The following is a 19,510-nucleotide window of genomic DNA, read 5'->3' as shown; positions in this document are numbered from 1 at the left end:
GCTTCTTCCTCGTTTTGATTTTCACAGTTTCGTCCTTTTTGTTTTATGTTTTCGTCATATTTTTGTTGCATTTTTAAAATGTTTTGGTCACATTTTTATGGCTTGATCACAGTTGCATTACACACAAAAAGACAACAATTGCGGCCAAAACCCTACAAAAAAGCAATGAAAACAACCAAAAAAACTTAAAATGACACAAATGCAATGAAAATATGACAAAAACGGAAAAAAAATTGATAACAAAATACAACAAAAACTCAGAAGCTTGGGTGAGTTCTAGGTCTTTCTAGGTCTATAGGCTGTAAACTCCAGCCGAGAAGCTTTTCGATTTGGGTAAAACTGGTGAAAATGTGCTCGGTTAAAGCAGTACTAAGTTGCTTGTTTACCTTAATAAATCCGTTTCGTAGTCCCTCTGGGGGCAATACAAGTGTTGATGCGACGATTGGGCGGTCTTTAGTTTCCCCCTGGTGTCTCTGGCCTTAAAACCACACTTGCAGCCTTCCTGCACCGGGTCGGAGGCCCCAATACACACTGATGGAATCACGACAAAGAAGCTAGCAGGCTAACAGACAATAGCTGCGGGCTAGCGCCATTTAAACAGTATTTACAGCCAAGTTTGAGTGAAAAAAGTTATCTCCATTGTGTAATTGGATGTACAATGTCCCTCTCTCCCTTTGCCTTTTCTGTCAGCGTAGTATTTACTCTCACGGATAATTAATGAGTAAAAAAACGCAACATGCTACGACACCTGCAGTGGCGCTTTGGCCTCTAGGGGCATGACTTACTTAGTACTCCTTTAATGTGGGGGATTTTTCCTGTTCAAACTGTGAACTATTTTGTTTCGGCCAAAACTTGTTTCTAGCTCGCACAATCCCTCCTGCACATCCAGACTGTTCAAGCAAATTAAGTATATGCACGTTTCTCGCCCACAAAGTAAAGCAAAAATAAATTTGCACTAGTTTAGTTTCTACTTTTATCTTTCATTGCTCAATAAACATTTAGAAGAAGACAGCGCAACGAGGTCTTTGAGGTGGCAAAATTAAAATGACCCTTATAACAACAAAAGCTTTAAGGTGTTGTAATTTCTTTCAAGGGCAGCACTGAAACGGAACAGAGGATCTTGGTCTAAATCGGTTCCTCTGCTCATTTGTCATTCCTTTGCTACAAAACAGTGCAATAGACAAGAACTTATCACGTATCTCTCTCCTACTTCCACAACCCCAGCAACTTCCCCCAATGTCGTCCAAATTAGTGCTAGTGTCGGCCTCCAGTAGTTAAAGTTCAATGAATTCTGGAGATCCTGAGCTTCCAAGCTCAGTTGTACCGCTTCGAAACCGCTTTGAGTGCATCCTGCCAACATAAACCATTAGTATTATTATATCTTGGGAATATGTCATGAACCTCTTAGCCTATGCATAAGCTTTTCTGCCAAGTTTTGCTATCGAATTGCATTGTATGTTAACGATGCAGCATTGGTTTGCAGTACCTTCGCTCCGGGGCACAGTTTCTCTCCACAAATGCCTTCTCGCGCAAACACGAGGCTTTATCACATTTGCTGAACGGCTTATTTAGTCGGGATTAACATCAGACATGCGCCAACAAGATCAATGTCATCTCTGCCGCACAGAAGGCTGCTCTATACCCACGCACCCCCTCTCAGCCCGTGCCAATTGCTGCTCCATACCTTCAGCGGCGCGTCGATACCGAGAAGAGGTGGCGGGACTCTTTATAGACTGCTCCACAGAACAATCCAATACGGGCCACAGCCATTGATAGGCCCGTCAGCGCCGAATCCTGCCTCCCCGCTTTAAAAAAAAAAAAGAAAAAAAAAAGAGGTCTGCGGGTACCAGGGTCTCTTTAAGCCCCATTTTTCATGATTAGTGGGAGACATAAAACTGATCTCTAAGTAAAGCTCAAAGTGTTAAAAGTCAATTTCAGGTCTGCTCCGTGTGATTGTCCCCTGGCGGTTGCCGTGGAAACGCTGAAGAGTTTTTGTGTGGGTTGCCGATGGTGGGGGAGACGGACCACCGTGCGCAAGTTTTCTGTGGGCTGAAGAATATAGGGCTGCAACATTAATCGCCATCGAATCGTAATTGCAGTTGTAAAGGTTTTCTTTTACATAGCCCCGAGGAAGCAATTATTTAGATAATGTAATGTGAAACAACAAATACCTCGTCTCCGTGGGGACTTATTATGCATAAAAGCCTCATGCTCTGAAATGCATGGGATCCTTTGTCGGTTTAGCAGTTCAGATTTCCGCCGTCTCTCAAATGTTAATGCTCTTGGAGGTGCAAAAAAAAAAAAAAAAAAAGCACATTGGAATGGATCAAATCACATCATCAATACTTTTCTCACCTAAAACTTAACTTTGCCTTTCTGAAGAACCTTAGAATTTTTCTTTTAAACAGCTGCCGTCTTTCTGACCTCTTTTTATGTGTGAAATTTTCCGCATCTTGCACTAATTAGATAGGAACATTTCAAGATTATACCTCTCACAGTTATGAAAAATAATGTTGAATGTAAAAGTTGAGGTGAAACTATGTAGTCATAAACAAGACTTTGGGAGATTAATTCATGCATTTGTCTCTGACCAGAACCTGACCTGTCACAAACAGCCTCCGTGAGGATGTGACTATGTTTAAGTCCAGGCTGAAAGGACTTTTTACTGCTGCCTATGGCAATTGATTGTACTTTAACAAATGTTAATATACACATATACATATTTTTTATGTCATTTTTAATGTAATTTTATTGTGTTTTTAATGCTTTTTATTGCATTTTGTATTGTGTTTGGGTTTCTGGTGTTGCTGTGAGGCACATTGAGTTGTCATGAAATATATACATGAAATGTGCCATACAAATAAACTTGCCTTGTCCGAATGAACTTAGGTGAGAAACAGGCAGGACTGTGGTTGTCATATGCAGGAGACGTTTATTACCATCACTGAACACAAGACTGTCTGACCGTTCAAGTGCTGCACTGTTGTCATTATTCATTTCCACCATACTCAGCCGCCCATTGGGGAAGACTTATGAAAGTGAGTCTGCCAATCTGGGCGATCGGCCCCTCCGTCCACCACCACAGTCAAATTCATTGGACATGTTTTGAGCACCTGCGGTAAGAACTCACAAACTTCACACAGAAAGGCCCCCTCCAGCTGGGGTCCGAACCCGGGACTTTCTAGCTGTGAAGCACAAGCACTAACCACTGCGACATCGTGCTGCCTAACATTTTTACAGAAGTTTTAGCAGCACAAACTTAGCAGCATATCCTCTAAGTCCTAAAACCTGTAACGTAAGATCTCTGTGGATCAGAGTTGTTTGTTCAGCGCTTCTCACTGACTGACTGCTGTATTATTTTTTTTTCTGATTTTGCACCACTCTTGGACTGACCACTGAATCCCCCAAATGCTGAAGAAAGAGCTAACGTTTTCAGCTTTGGCCATGTTGCACCATACACTCACTTTTCCTTTCTTTTTTGTAACACCGGCAACTGTTACAACAACTTCTTACACTTTTAATTCTTCGAAGATATCACAGAATGGCGGCTACCAACTTTCCTCAGTTTCTCCACATTTGACATGGAACGAAGAACTATTGACAAGCTGAAAAACACCCTCCGGAGTTCACCACTAGCTCAACTTGCAACCATGTGGCACTTTAGCCTGTTCCTCAATTTCACCGTCACACATAGACGCGATCAATCTTTGGGCTCTGGCTTCTTGCTAAACTGCTGTACGGATGAAGATATGCACCATTACAGTTGCTTGCTTCATCTTCTATCACTGCAAGGAAAGTGAACGCTTAACCGCTGCGTAAATGACAGGTAATTTACAGTCGAGGGAAGAGCTGTCAAGAGCAAGTCGATAAATTGCGTTGCCAATCATCTGTATGCATTTCCCTGGAATAATCAAAGCTGATGACATCGACAAGATAGTTTGACGAGTATATAAGGACCCTGGATGTGTTGGAGATGGCCTCTGCAATCGATAACCACGGTAAAAAGGCACAAAATGGCACCTTTGTCAGAGCTGAAGAAGCAACTTTGCATAGTCTACGTACTGTTGGCTTTGTACACGATGGAAGAAGGGTCACAGCTTTTCAAACTGTGCGTGAGATCGCCACAGCTGGAGAAAAGCTAAATCTATTGATTTCGAGAGTTTCACTTTTTTAAAGCATAGTCATAGTTCCAGACGTCATTGATTTTTGAAAACTATACAATGCACTTTGCAGATAAATTGTGGTCCTTTTGTCAATAGTTCTCTGAGGTCTACCGCATCACCCACTATTTCTCAGGTTACAATATGTCATTTCCTTTCATGTTAACATTAACTTCTTCCTCATACTTTTGCCTATACCTTTTGTTCTTGCACATTTCAATGCAGTTTGAGACTACTTTTCTTGAGCTTTGGTTTTAGTCAACAAAATCTTGATGAAAATCGTAATGTTTTTGGTTCATTGCGAAACTGGAACTCCCTAAGGAAACCCGACTTGATACAGGAAGAACACGGAGAGTCCAGTCCTCATGTGGTCCAGGAGTCAAACCCAGGACCGTCCTGCTATGTGAGGTGACCAACTAGCCCCCATGCCACAGTTAAGATTAATTTTACCTGCAATTTGATTGCAATTTTAGCCTTTGGCACCCTGCACTTTTTAAATTATACGTTAAACCAAATTCCAATTATGGAAATATGGAAAATTAGACTTTTTACAACATTCTCTGCATAATTGCTGAATCCATTGAATGTCACTGATTTGGTATGCCTGTCCTTTGCCCTCAGTTAGCTGGCGATGGTGGGAGTCAGAGCACGGCCTCAACCACGCACGCTTTTAAATCCCGGGCTTTCGGCTTGTGCAGTGCTTTCTCTTATAATTTAATGAGCAGGACAGAGGTTACGACGGTAATAAAATCTGCTCAGAGAGTTGCAGATGCAGTTAGAAAATAAGTGAGGGTCAGAGAGGCTTTTTGTCAAGGCAAACAAAAGGCTTCTGACCACACTGCGGCATCGTGGGTTGTGATGTTTTGTGGGGGTGTGGGGGGCCAAGTGTCACTGCTGTCAGTCATGGTGACACTTTGCTGCTGGTGGTTAAAGTTTTACCTCCTTCTGGGACCTGTTTGGACATGCACGACCGCACTGGTGACTGTCAACAGCGGCTTTTACTGTCGCATCGCTGCGGTTTTTCAATGCCTTTATGGCAACAAGAGGTGAAAACAAACTAAAGTGAAAGTATTTAGCTTGAATTTGAACGGTTGCATCATATTAGATACATTTTTTTTTCAACATTAAAACCATATGACACAATTTAACATAATTAGTGACCATGTTAGTGCTCAATACATGGCTAAAGCTACCACTGCGCTCTCTACAACTTACATGTAGACCGAATTAGATCACAAGATAATGAACTGCCAAAACCCTGCGGTCTATAATGAACACATTAATTTCTAAGGACGCCCGCAAAAATGAAACTTCTTCCGCTTCTATTTTCACATTACCTCCCTCGACTTCATTCTCATTCCACTAAGCTCCTCTATACGTACTGTTTTATCTTGTTTGCTTTATTAAAAATGATAAAAATGCATGAGCCCCCTTTTGAGAACGAAGATGCCGTAATTACAATATCAGCAGTGAGCCACTATGAGGAGTCTCCGCTTCACTGAACTAGAATGAATTCAGACGAGGATCATTTCATTGACTTTAAAGACTTGCAGCTCTAATATGTTTCTGAGGATTTCCTACAGCTGCCAGAGAGCTGCTTTTCTATGCAAAGCTGCTAAAAATGCTGCCTGAAGTTGGACGGTTCATATAGCGTTGTATGTGATTAGTATTAATATGTGTCAGTTGACTCGCGGCTTTGTGTGCACAAGAGTTGCTTAATTAGACTGATTGAGAAGATGAAGCCGATTCAAGAGCCCTCATCGTCAGTAATAAGATCAAATAACTACAGTCGGCGTGTATGCGTTGGCTTGTCAAGAGGGTTCATTATAATTTATGGACAATAAATTATCATTCCCTCTATTATGCTTACAAGAACGACTGCGTGGAGTCTCCCAGTGCCTTGGTGGTTTGCCTCCAGCTGAACTGTTTTCTCCTGGAAATTATTGTTATTGCAATATTAGGTGACACAGTATCTGAATTGCAATAATCCAAATGTGTCACAAAAATATACAGTGACTTGAAAATTCTGTTTGGTCGTGAGATTATAATTAGTTTAACTGTAACCCTATTTTTGGGCCTTTTGCTCCAGTGCTGTGTTCAATTGAACTGGGGAGTTTGATTTTCCAACTTGGTTTGTCGTCAACCAAGTTGTCTTGTGCTTTTTCTTGTATTATTTTTTTAAAGGCATTTTTTGGGGATCATGGCTTGTGCTGACGGGCACAAGGTGAAAGGATGGTGAAGATCCGGGAAAGACATTCAGTGAGACGGGACTCGGGATATAAGTGTTCTGCCATATGTGCTGCAGCCTGAAAGTGCATATTACACATTATAAACATTTTTTGCTAAAGGTTGTACACGGCTTTCTTTAGTTTGGCCATTTGTGTGATGTTTATAGTTTCACTTCCTTATTGGACACAGACAGGAAGTGACATAGGTGAAGGCAAAGAATTTTTACTGTTGCCGTGCCAACCAGTCAGTGGGAAATGATAGAGTCAAACTGCTATGTAACTTTACCTTTATCCGTGTGACTTCCTGTCAGCAGCTTAAAATTGCTGCTTCACTGAAATAAAAACATTATGCAACTGATGTTATCCTTCTATATAAGTCATATTTTCATATGCACTTTAAAGGTCAATTCTACAACTTTTTATGCTTTTTTTATGGCCTAAAACTCTCCAGGATAAATTGTTTTGTAGGATTTCTGGTGAGAGAGTCCGTCAGCGGTGAAAATCAGAGACTCAGATCAGAAACTCTAAAAGCAATTGATTCTGGAGCATCATGGCGCCATGCTGACCACTCATACAGCCACTGGGTCACTGAAACGTCAAGGATGCACAAATAAAAACATTTTTGTCCACATAACAAAATTGCATGATGCACCTTTAATACTAATACTACTTAATCGGATTCGGTCTTGTTTTGAAGCAATGTGATGAAAACAACTTGTATTGGACATTTTTTGGTTGTAAAATATTGTAATAGTATAGTTATGGCAATGCTTAAGACAGTTACTGAATACCACAATTGTTTTCTCATATTGCAGAGGCGTAATTGGGACCATATCAATTTATCTTTTCAATACTAGCTCTGCCCAATCATCCTATAACATTGTTTATGGTCATCTATTCTCAATGCTTTATTAGTAGCACCTTTCCTCTGAATGACTATTGAAATGCATTGTTACTATAATGTACACAACCTCACAGACATTGACTCGTCTGATGAAGTTACTTTTTCCATACAGTTTCTAAGTCATAAATGCGTAAAATTTCACTGACTGTAGCATTTATCTATAATTCAATGAGTCGTTGAGATGTTTTATAGTTATGGCAGTAATAGACGTTCCCCATCTCCACAAAAGGCGTGTGTTAGACGCAGGTACGACTTTCATACCAGTAAGTGCATATTAAAAAGTAAAAAGCCTGACTACTGCGGAAATACTCTAGCTTCAAAACAGTCCCTTTATTACCACGCCGCATTGTGCATTGACAACTCAGCACAATGCCTGCGCCAGTCAAAGGCCACTGAAAATCACCATGCCTTTATGAGATTCTTTGGTTTTCTCCAGTATTCAGTGCGGTTCTACTGATTTCCGATATTACACATAAACAGGGACGCCGACTGCAAGCCCGTAAGCCCGTAAATGGAAGTGGGCCGATTTTCATCAAAGTTCTGCTCTTTCCAAGGTAATCATTTCCCCCATAAATACTCTCCGAGGACCCCTACAACAATCCGCTCATCACTCCCAACTTTGTCTGCTTTTAAAGAGCGGGTGAGCGCTGTATTGACTCAAGAGACTGGTGATCTAGCTGAGAAGCTAAACGACTACTTCCATTGTAATATCTGGAAGCCTGGAGACAAAAGCAACAACACGCAAAGTCGTAAAGTTTTACTAGAGAAGAAAGGTCTCTTTACGACAAGATGCACATGCGCTGTGTGCTAAGTGAGCAGTGGGGGTTGCCCGGAGCTTTGTATTGATCAGGAAAACTGCTGAGATGGATCATTTTAGTCTTTATGAAGCCATTTTAGATCTAAAAGCGCCGGTGGAGATCTATGTACAATATTCAGGTCTTTGTAGAGTTAAGAAGTTATAGCAAATAAATTTGTTTTATCGCCTTGAAACTGCACTGTTGAGTGTCATGAGTCCAACTCTACATTTCATTGCTACCACAAAACACATAGCAATTTCGTCTTACTAGTATTTTAATAAGCCAAGCCTGAATCATCACCCCCTTCTCAAGCTAATCATTGCTTTGAGGAGTGGCTGCATATGAAAACAACTTGGAACTCACATCGAAAAGATCCCTGGAGCTGTGTTTCGACCCACTCAGGCATCTTTGAGTATTCTTTGGATTTTCCCCAGACAATATGCGGCCCATTTCTTCTCTAATTTTTTTAATCAGCTGCAGAGCAAAGGGGAGCAAGAGGAGGAGGGGCTTACACTGAGATTGAAAATCAGCAAGTGAAACCATTGGATTTAGTTTGAATATTGATTTTTTTCAACTAACAAAGCGTAAAAGATGCTTTTGAGATTGTTACACAATACCTGCAAAAAGTGGATTGAAGTTGGCGTGATTACCATCGAACTTTCAATGTTTGGGCAAATGCTCTGCAACTGAGCCACTGCCGCCCCAGATCTTCCAGATCTTGTTAAAGGAATAGTTCACCATTTTTCCATACTGAGATATGTTCTTGCCTGAGCTTTGTTGATATGTACCTGTCTGGTCTTTGGGCGTGCCCGTGAAGGAGCGTGGTAGCTTCCAACTTCACCCCGTTTGGAGCTATAGGCATACATTGGCAGAGGCCAAATGCTAACAACATCTTTGCTCTTTTTGTGCGACTGAGGGCACGCACAATGACCAGACAGGTACGCATCAACTCGTCTAAGATCAGGCAAGAACATATCTCAGTATGGAAAAACTGTGGACTATTCCTTTAAGACCGTACTTGGATTGCCAATAACTTTACAGGCAATGCACAGGTAAAACTACCCTCAATACCGAGCAATCCCTGCTTATATGGGAGTTTGAGTGACAGACTGTGGAAACCAGTTAAAGTGCTCCCTCAATGCCTCAGTGCACTCTGAATGGGCCGCGGGTCTGGCCTCTCACTGAAGTTTCTGGTTGAACACTTTCCAGGCAGAGCTGCAAAGGGGTGTTGACTTTGACTGGCTCCAGTTTTGGCAAAGACGGGGAAAAGTTCAATAGTTTTCTTTTCCCAGACCCAAAAAAAAAAAAAGAATGTATATTTGTTTTCCTGGTGTGTGTGATGAATGGTTGGGGTGTGTTTTGATTGCGGAGGTGGAACATAGACAAATGGCACGGTCACTGCCCTCCACCCGGCGCCGCCATTAACCTTCATTCACCTGAGCGTATTTTTGGGGGGAAAACATAAACACCAAAGTAAAGAAAGACTGAGGATGTGAATGCAATAAATATGTTTTTAATTTGCTAAATTGCATCATTTGGCTCCTGTCTTTGCCACGCCCGAACTGTGACACAACTTTTCCAATTCTCTGGGCTTGGTGACAGCAAATGATCGCTCTCCAGTTTCAGTCATGGGAGGTTTGAATGTCTCCGCCCTTCAAACCTAAACTACAACCTCCTCGGAGAAATGAAGCAACACTAAATATCGGTTATTTGACAATTGACAATATGGACAAGTTTAAAGACTTTTATTGGCAGAAGTGTCTCCTGGGTGCTGCCAAAGCGTTTTCAACAAACCGAACACCAAACCACAACCTTCCATTTATGTGTTCTTGCTTCCACTGCGTCTCTCCAGCAGACAATCTTCATGACTGGGCGTTTCCACTGTTTTGAGTCCATTATCCAGATCCCCTCTAAAAAGCTTTCCTGGACTGCCACCAGTGACTTCTGCTAAGCCCTTCTGTGTTTCTTTTCTTTTTGTTTCAAAATCAAAGACAGTGAAAGGTTTGAAAGTGCATGCTGCCTCTGCTTCATTCTGGTTCCCATTCCCACACTTTTTCATTTGACAGACTTCAGATTTCACCATGTTCTACACACCGTAAGACTTTGCATGTTGTCTTGAGATTCATAATGAAGCGATGGAACGGACAAGAAATCTGTATTGTCAAAAGGTATTTGATTTCTACACCACAATGCAAACCAATAGTATCCTACTTGGTGTCCTGTCTCCATTACCTACTCTATAGTCTTTAGATTAGGCTGTATAATGCAGTTATGGGCTGTAATCTGCAGAGCTACAATAGTTCAGATTGTGACTCTTGATTCGGATTCATGCAGCTCTACACAGCCGGAAGAACAAATTAAATATCATCCAAGTGTAGTTTTTTTCCCTTACACTTGAAAAAGATTTCAATCTTTTGAAGAAATAATTCATATTTCTGCCCCTGAAAACACCCGGCACACCCACCCACACTTTTAGCAGTACAATGTCTTACAGCTTCAATTTATGGTTACTTTATAAACTATATTTTACAAGTACTTTCTTTCAAGGGATAAGATTTTGCACTTTCAAACGCTTTTGAACACTTTTGAACGTTGCCTTGACTCAGTATCCCTTTGAATCTGGTATTATGATTAGGTCTAAAGGTTACTGCTACTACTACCTTTTTCAAAACGTATTCTATTCATGTTTTTATGTGTTTTCCACATTGATTTATTTGCTACTATGACCCAGCAGCTCGCCACGTGGATCAATAAAGTGAAGAATGATTGATTATTAAGTGCAAGTTATTGTGCCAAGCATCTGCTGGTCCACACAAGTAAATGTCTATTATTATTTTTTATTATGAAGCTACCAGCAGACAGGAACTAGCAGTTGGAAAATCTTGTACGTTGATTAGAAAACTCTTTCGTAGCTAACGTTGTTGTGTTGTTGTTCGCTGTGAGCTTTGACATTAGTGTGGAATGTAGTGTTGTGGTTATGTGAGCCAAGATCTCCATCAGCCAACCATCACCGCGTCCACTCTTAATGGCTAATAAATTATATTGTCAATCAGGCTTCAGAGACAATGCCCCAGGTGCAGCTACTGTATCCACTGTGAGGGAAAGCTTTGTGTTACAAGCCAAAGTGGAAGGAATAACGCTTTGGGGCCAGGATGTGGGAGTGGTTTTAGGATGCAAACAAGCCAGTGTTGGAAGATGGTATTCAATGGTTTTCTGGATCCTTTAATATTTTTCCATTTGTCTGTTTTTGAAACGGCAAAGATGTGTTTGCCTACACTCTTTGTTTATAACTTGTTTAAAGGCACACTGCGTAACATGTTGGACTATACTGTTGCCATCAGTACAAAACATGCTCGACACTGAAAATGAATGGATTTGGCTGAGGAACTAACCTGACGAGCTGGAGACGTACCGGTAAAGTTAGTCATGTCTTAGGAGAGACATTTATGAGGTGTTTTTCAATTATGAAAAGTATCTGTCATAAAATAAAGGCTTGTATTTCAGTTTTATTCATTGGATCAAATTCTCAGAGGTGTGGCTTTAACTATATTCTGCTTGCTTCGTAGGGTAGGGCTGTGCAACTAATTGTAACTGAATGGGAAACACTATTTTAATGGCTGCAATTAGAGAATCACAGACACAATTATGTCTAGTAGCTTCTGTAAAAAAAACAAAAAAAACAACAACAAAAAACACCTTGTCTCCACAAGGTCTCGTTAAGTATGAACTCTGTAGCTTAGACCTCATTTAACATTTCATTATGTTTCAAATCTTAATTCTACTAAATTTTGCAACATGAATTGCTAATCTTGTCGATGTTACAATACTTACGATAAAAACATGAAATGTGTGCGCTGTGCAGGCATACATGCATGAATGAAACAGAGCCCCTCCGGGTTTTATATGAGGGTGTGACATTATAACAGTCCCAACCTCGTGTTCCATCGAGTCTTTCATTTCTACTCAAAGTGCTCCTTACCTCAGGGGTGCAGCCAGATGTGAAGAAAATGATCGACTGAACTCAGTGAATTTATTAGTATTAAGTTTTGTGTTGTATTCAATATTAGGCTATAACACTCGCAAAACATCATTAAAATTGACTTTTATTTTAAAATCATCAGCTATTCAGTTTCATCATCTTTTTGATCTGAAATAGTTTTAAAGAGCCCCTGCTAATATCGTGTGTACCCCCTGGTGTTCCTGCACCTCTGGTTGCACAGCAATCTATTCAAATGTTCCCAATAATGCTTAAGTTGTCTGGAACAACTACAGAAAGTTACTCTTGCCACAAGCAGTGGCATCAGAGAAGCGGACCATTTTTTGTCGAACAATTCTCTTTAGGAACCATTGATTTTGTGAGATTCTGTGAACGGCTTCTGATGTACTGCCATTGTCTCACTTTCTCCTTTGAGTTTTCTTTGTGTTGAACAGACTGCAGAAACTTGGTGCCCACAGTTTCTCATCTTTTGCTCGATTTTTCAGATCTTTTCACTGGATGCAGGCTTGTTTTGGCGGTTAATCACAGCGCACAGTCAATTCTCTATTCTCTCCCTCTCCCGCGTGCGCTCGCTCGCTTGATGGAGGAGCTGGAAGGTCTGTGGAGAGAAGAGGCAATCTGAGGCGGGAGCGGTAGGGAGGAGCAGGGGATATCAATAGCCGTATCGATGGCTACAGTGGAAGCCGCTGGAAATGTTCTGCTTCCACATCGATCGCTGATCCATTATGAGCTGTTAGAATGATAGGGAGACTCCCATCAATCACCAGATGAAACACACTCCGCCTTTTACACGCTTTCTATGGAAATATCCTGGTTTTCACCCATTCATTCTTATTGTCTTGCACCATCAATATAACATGACCGTATGAGATTTAAGTGATGCATTATTTGTGTGGTGGTATTGCGAGGATGGAGCCAGAGCTTTTGCCTCTAGTTTCATTGTCAAGGGTTGCTGTTGGTTTAAAGGGACTATACGGAGTTTAAAAATGTTAAAATGATGTATTTTCCTCCTCTACATGTTCCAGCCATGTCCTAATGTGTAGAATGAGCCCAGACCTGTTCACCACAACTGCCTCTAAAATCCTGCACTGTCACTCAAAAAGGTGTTAATTCGGGTCTGAAGTGCCTTCATGCACGAGCTTAATATATTATAATAATTATAAAGGGATATTTCAGGATGTTTGACATAGGGCCTCATTTCCTAGTTATCCAGAGTGTTGCTGATTTCTGGATATATATTTTTTTGTAATTCAAGCAGTTCTTATATTTGAAGAGTTTTGTGGCGCTAGGCTAGTGCTAGGCTAGCACATTTCTATGGTATCAACTAGCCCGCATTAAAAACAGTCTGACCCGCTCCCCAGTGCATCTGAGGCAAATCACTTATAACGCCAGACTAACCATATAATTGTCTGTGTCGATTTTTTGGAATATTACTGACCTTGCATCACATGAATGATCGCATTTTGAGGGACTATTTTCTAGCAGATCACTCCGCCGCTGTGTAGCTTTTACAACCACGAAGCTGCAAAATGGTTAAAGGTCCTATATCCTGCAAAATCGACTTTTTGGAGCTTTTAGCCATGTTGTAATGCTATTTCCTTATCAAAAACACCCCCAGAGTGGTTTGCGGCTTCATTCACGCAGCTCTCAGTAATCCTCCTGAATCCTGCTCTCTGAGCAGCTGCTCCTCCCTCTCCTCATGAACGGCTGAGTGTTCAGTTGTGTCGTAACAACGGAACGGAAGTGCTCGACGTCTGTAATGTAATGTCTTAATTCTATGCTTACGGCCTGATTTTAATTTGTAAAACAGCTTTTTCATTATTTCTGTCGTAAGAGAGAAACAAAGAGTGAAAAATGAAAAAAAAAAAAAAAAAAAGGATGTGCCCGAAGTGCTTCCAGGTCAGCTGTGGCCAAAACAAACACATCGCGTCTGAACAGATCAGTCATGTTTGCGCTGCAGCTGTGAAGATGGAGCTCGTTACCTACTCTGGACACAGCTGTTCTTCATTCTTAACTAACGATAATGTCACGGAGAAAAAGAAGCGCGTTTGGCTACGAGGACGAGGAGTTTATATTCAACCCTTTTCAGGAAGAGGCCACTCCGCTGTTTTTTTCTCCGGGATTCAGCGACTATCACCAAAATGGTGTTTTTCTGTGATTGTCACTGATGGATGTTTGGTGAACCTTCGCCAGAATCAAAGTGGATTAACTTTTATAACCAACGCGAGTCCCATAATGTAAACAGCGATGGAGCAGAGGGTGAGTCAATCCAAATGCGGGTTAGCTTGTGTGTTAGCATATTAGCATGTGTGTTAGCCATTTATGAAGCTGTGTTGCAGATGTCAACTCCGTATAACTGCATCGTGAAGTAACTTCACTTATTGTTGTCTATTTATATTACGGTAAAGTTGTATGCGCGGAGAGAGGGGGCGGAGTTAACTGAATCGAAGCGTTGTGTCTTCCGGGTTTGAAAAATACCTCCAGAAAACACTTATATTTATCACAAAAATTAGTGCTCCATAATGGTAGAGGTACAATATATCATATAAATGCCTATACTTAACTTTGGAATGGCTAAAATAGCATGATATAGCCCCTTTAAAATTACTCGACACAGACATTTATAGGGTTAGTCTGGCGTTATAAGTGATTTGCATCAGGTGCTCTGTGGAGCGGGTCAGACTGTTTTTAACTAGGAAATGAGGCCCTATGTCAAAAATCCTGAAACGTCCCTTTAATATAGAAGCTGCAGTTACATGTATGACCTGATTTGGCAGTAGTGAGTATAAAATGGCAAACTTGCAACTAGCCCCTTTAAGTTTAAATGTTTTAATTACAAAGCAGCGAACTCTAAAGGCCTCTTAATCTCGATTTTATAATGTGTAATTTTTCTTTTGTGTGTCTGTGTTAAGGTCACCGACAGATCCGTGCGAGCCGTGGCTGAGCACTGTCCGGAGCTGCAGTTCGTGGGCTTCATGGGATGTCCCGTCACTTCCCAGGGGGTCATTCATCTCACCGCTGTAAGTAACGCATTACCATTCCTAAACTACCCCGCCGCTCGCTGTGCAGTTGAAGCTTCAATTTACGCTCTTTGTATTTGAAAAATCCCCCCCCCCTCCTCTGAAGATCTCTTGAGTGATGTTGTTTTGTGGAGCAGCATTTAGTACAGTCTCGAGGGGCAGAATTTAACTTTTGCCAACTAAAACTAAAGCCTCTTTCCTCCCTTTTACTTAGTTTTGAAGTTGTTTAGCGTTAACTTTAAATCTCATGAAAGCTAATGAGATGAATGCTATTAATTCGCCACTGTTGGACTACACCCCGCTGTTCGGGATATTAGCATGCAAATGAGGAGGGCTTCATGGTTAAAGACGTTCTGTGCCATGCAAACATGGACACACACACGCGACCACATGCTGCTGGCCTGACTTAAACAGGAAACACTGCTTTTCAATGTAACTTTTCTGTGCAAGTTTAATGGAGGAATGAGTTGAAAATTATGGAAATAGTTCTTTTGACTTATCATTGTCATTCAACCATCATTTTGTAATTTACTGGACAATTTGTTGGCTTACCTGGTAGAGCCTTTGTTGACATTATACTCTTAGACACTACCTGTGAAATACGTCCCTCAAATGCGACAGATTCCCATAAATCCTGTTTCCTTTGGAGCAAACGTTGTAACTTTTCTTACTTCTGATTACACAGTGTATAGTTCATTTTGGCAAAGTTCGCATTGTTTTTTCAGTCTCCTGTGTGTTTTTGTTTGTTATTTTTGAGGACTAAAATTGGACTAAAACCAAATGAAATATTGATTATGAGACAAAAACTTTGACTAAAATGTCCTGATGTTTTTTGCTGTCTAAAATAAGACGATGAAAAGAAGAGACTAAAATCATCCAAACTTCCAATGACAGTTTGAAAAGAGCCTCATGTCATGTAAATTCACTGCCAAAGGAACAGCCCTGAGCTTTGTTCATGTGGGAGAGGCTCCATAAAGCAGAAAACTAAAATGAATCAATATTATAAATCTAAAGTCGACTAAATTGACATGCAAATATAGTCGACTAAAGCTGAACTTAAATATAAGAAAATTATTTGACGAAATCTTGACTAAAATTAAAAGGACTAGATGTAAGTTGGTCATTTTATACTCACTACTGCCACCTCACGTCTTACGTGTAACTGCAGTCTCTATGTTAAAGGAACAGGCCACCATTTTTCCATACTGTGATATGTTCTTACCTGAGCTTAGATGAGTTGATGCGTACCTGTCTGGTCTTTGTGCGTGCCCGTGCCCCCGTTTGGCGCTATAGGAATATGTTGGGAGAGGCCAAATGCTAACAACATCTTGTGTCGTTTTGCGTGACTGAGCGCACGCACAAAGACCAGACCGGTACATATCAACTCATCTAAGCTCAAATAAGAATGTATCTCAGTGTGGAAAAACGGTGGCCTCTTCCTTTAAGCTAGTGAATGACAGCAATTCGGAACTGAACTTTTTGAGTGACAGTGCAGGATTTTAGAGGCAGTTGTGGTGAATATGTCTGGGCTCATACTACACATAAGGACAAGGCTGGAACATGTAGGGGGTGGAAAATACATAATAGCATTTTTACACTCCGTATAGTCCTAGATTAAAACTACTAACACTGGTTTATACATTTTGTGTTAAATAGAAAAATAGTGCATTCTCTCAAACCAGGCCACAGTAACTTCAAGTTATTTATGACTTTGTATTAGAAATGGAATTGTACATGTCCTATTTGCATGTGATCAAAAGTGTACCTTACCCCCTCATGCGTCCTAACCCTTTTGGGCTGGTCTAATATAATTGTGCTGGATAGACTCAGGATGTCCAGGCGAGTGTTAACAAAGCCTTGTGGGCCTCGGTGCGCCCCTTCTTCCCCAAATGCAATTACAGTTGTGTTAATAGGACTGAGACAGCCCGTGCCACGCCACATTATTAGATTAAACAGCAGATTAATTTGTGCTCATGGTTGGGGCCCCCCCACTATGGCTGCAGCCTCCACTGACCTTGGCTGTGGTGGTGTAGTAGACAGACAGTAATGAAGCCAGCCAGTCATAACAGCATTAGCATAGCAGCCAACACACACTCACCACACGGCAGCTCATTATTATTTATTACAGTATTAGCAAAGGTGCACTTTTAGGGCTCACATGAGAGAGTTCACCGCTCTGCTGGGCACTATTGGTATAACTTTTTATCAATTTCGGAGCCCGAAAGGGTAACCTTTCACAGGGAATTTAGGGACGCATTCAGTTCAGTCTACAGAGTCAGGGCACCACGACTTTGCATTTTTGCATTTTAGAACATGTTTGTAGTGGTCATAACCAAGGTTAGCAGGTTTTACACATTATAAGACCCCATCACAGAGGAATATCTACTGTATATGTTGCTCGGTCTAAATGAATGCCGTTTGCTATTGCCGCCATTTATCATGTTGATTTAATTATGATTAGTTCTGCAGTACTATACATAAAAGTGTTAGCTTACAAAAACTCTCATCCCTGGATTTTTAACTTCAAAGGCTATTTTGTGAAAAAAAAAAAAGCTTTTTGAAACAACATTTTGAAGGATCTTACCAAGGGATTTGGTGATATGCAAATTGTGACCCAATTTGTTTGTCTTTTACCCCCAAAATCAAAGCAACTATGACCAACAGAATAAAAAAAAAGTCCCTCATCTGATATGCCAACAAAATAAGCCTGCATTTTTAAATTAACCAGTTTTTGAAATTCAGATATTTTTCTTTTTTTCTTTTGTAAATTAATGAATACATTTGTTGTTTTTTGGATGGCTTAACCTGCGCCAAAGCTTCATCCCGTTCACCAATTAAGTGAAGAACAAAAACTTTATTTTACACTACCTTGATACATTGTACCAAACTAAGTTTAGTACAATGTATCTGCTCTGTAACAATGTGTAATAGCTTGTACCTATGTAGTACATACACAATGGAATAATGTGTATTTGGACATTGGAGGTACATAATGTTGGCTTAAGGTTAGGGTTAGAGTTAGGGTCTTATATGTTTTTACATTATGTACTTCCAAACAACTAATACATATTATTCCATTGTGTATGCAACCTGTAGGTACAAGTTATTACATTTAGAACATTGTGCTAAATGTGGGTGGTACAATGTATCAAGAGTAGTGTAAAATAAAGTGTTTCCAAGAAAGGAGACTCATTACTTTCCATCAGCATGTTGTAGGCAATTGAGTTATTGTGAATTTAACCAGCAAAGAAAGAATAGTTTGAGACCTGTGTGAAGGAGGCCGTCTTTGTGAAGAAACAGTCCTTCAGTGAACAGAAATAGAGGGTTATGATTAAATCTACGTCCTTGTCCACTCATGGTCCAAATCTACAACAAGTGACACAGCAACCCTTTTTTCCCAGGTCAGGACAATAGAGGTTTAACAAAGCCCAAAACAACCGGGGATAGCTATGCCAGATCTAACACCTCCCTTTAGTGTGCAACCTCCTAAAGCAGGGGTGGGCAATACATTTTCATAAGGGGCCACATGAGAAGCCTGAAACAATAACTCAAACTTATATCAGGATATAAGTTTAATATATCGTGAGTGTATCGCCTACTTAAAGGAATAGGCCAAGACCAAGCTCTTCCACGTGTTCCCTATTTAATTAAAGTTACGTGAAGTGTTTTCATGAGAAGTATATTTACACAGAAATGTAACATGTCGATTTTATAAGCAGATAAAAAGGGTTGCTATATTGTGAGACGTAATGATACAAGGAACACAACGTCCGCGCAGTAACTCCTAAAGACTCCGCTCACTTCCGTCAATAACCTATATATACCAATATTTAAATAGGGAACACGTGGAAGAGCTTGGTAGCTTCTATCGTGAGCTTTTTTGGAGCTATATGACATGTGGGAGAGGCTGCGTATGTGCTCCGTTTGCGTGACAGAGCGCACGGACAAAGACCAGACGGGTATATATTAACTCGACTAAGGTTAGGTAAGAACATATCTCAGTATGTAAAAACGGTGGCCTATGCCTTTAAACAAAAGCTCCAAAATAAAACATGTTTTGATTGGGAAAATACATAAATAAATGAATAACAATGAGCCTGACAGGACTGTAGCCTCATAAAAACGGCTTACACTTATTGCTCTTTACAAGCCTCTGTCACAAGTCTCTGCTACACTGTAGTCAATATTCAATCACTCCACTCGCCGTGGTAGTAAGCTACTATTGTAGCCACAGCTGCCCAGGGGCAGACTGTCCATTTCCCACTTGACCACAATGTGTTGTTTGTATCCTGATTTCTTATTATGTCAGTGCTCTCAGCTGGACAACTGTGGAATTCTTTCCTACTATTCTTATTTAATCTGCCCCCGAGCATTCTGGTAATTAAAAAAAATCATAACTCCGTA

General features: G+C 40.6%; 1 protein-coding gene across 2 annotated transcripts in view; it reads left to right on the top strand.

Annotated features, from left to right (window-relative positions):
• The window catches only part of fbxl17 (F-box and leucine-rich repeat protein 17), a 366,739-nt gene that overhangs the window by 82,265 nt on the left and 264,964 nt on the right, over positions 1 to 19,510 (top strand). For both annotated transcript variants that reach the window (XM_079571769.1, XM_079571770.1), the window contains exon 7: positions 14,999 to 15,106. In XM_079571769.1, coding sequence (XP_079427895.1) covers positions 14,999 to 15,106 — 108 coding nt within the window. The remainder of the gene's footprint in view (positions 1 to 14,998; positions 15,107 to 19,510) is intronic.

This window comes from Gobius niger (genome assembly GCF_951799975.1).
Source record: "Gobius niger genome assembly, chromosome: 1".
NCBI classification, from domain to species: domain Eukaryota; kingdom Metazoa; phylum Chordata; class Actinopteri; order Gobiiformes; family Gobiidae; genus Gobius; species Gobius niger.
Note: the sequence above shows the minus strand (reverse complement) of the source record. Positions and strands in the feature narration are given on the sequence as shown.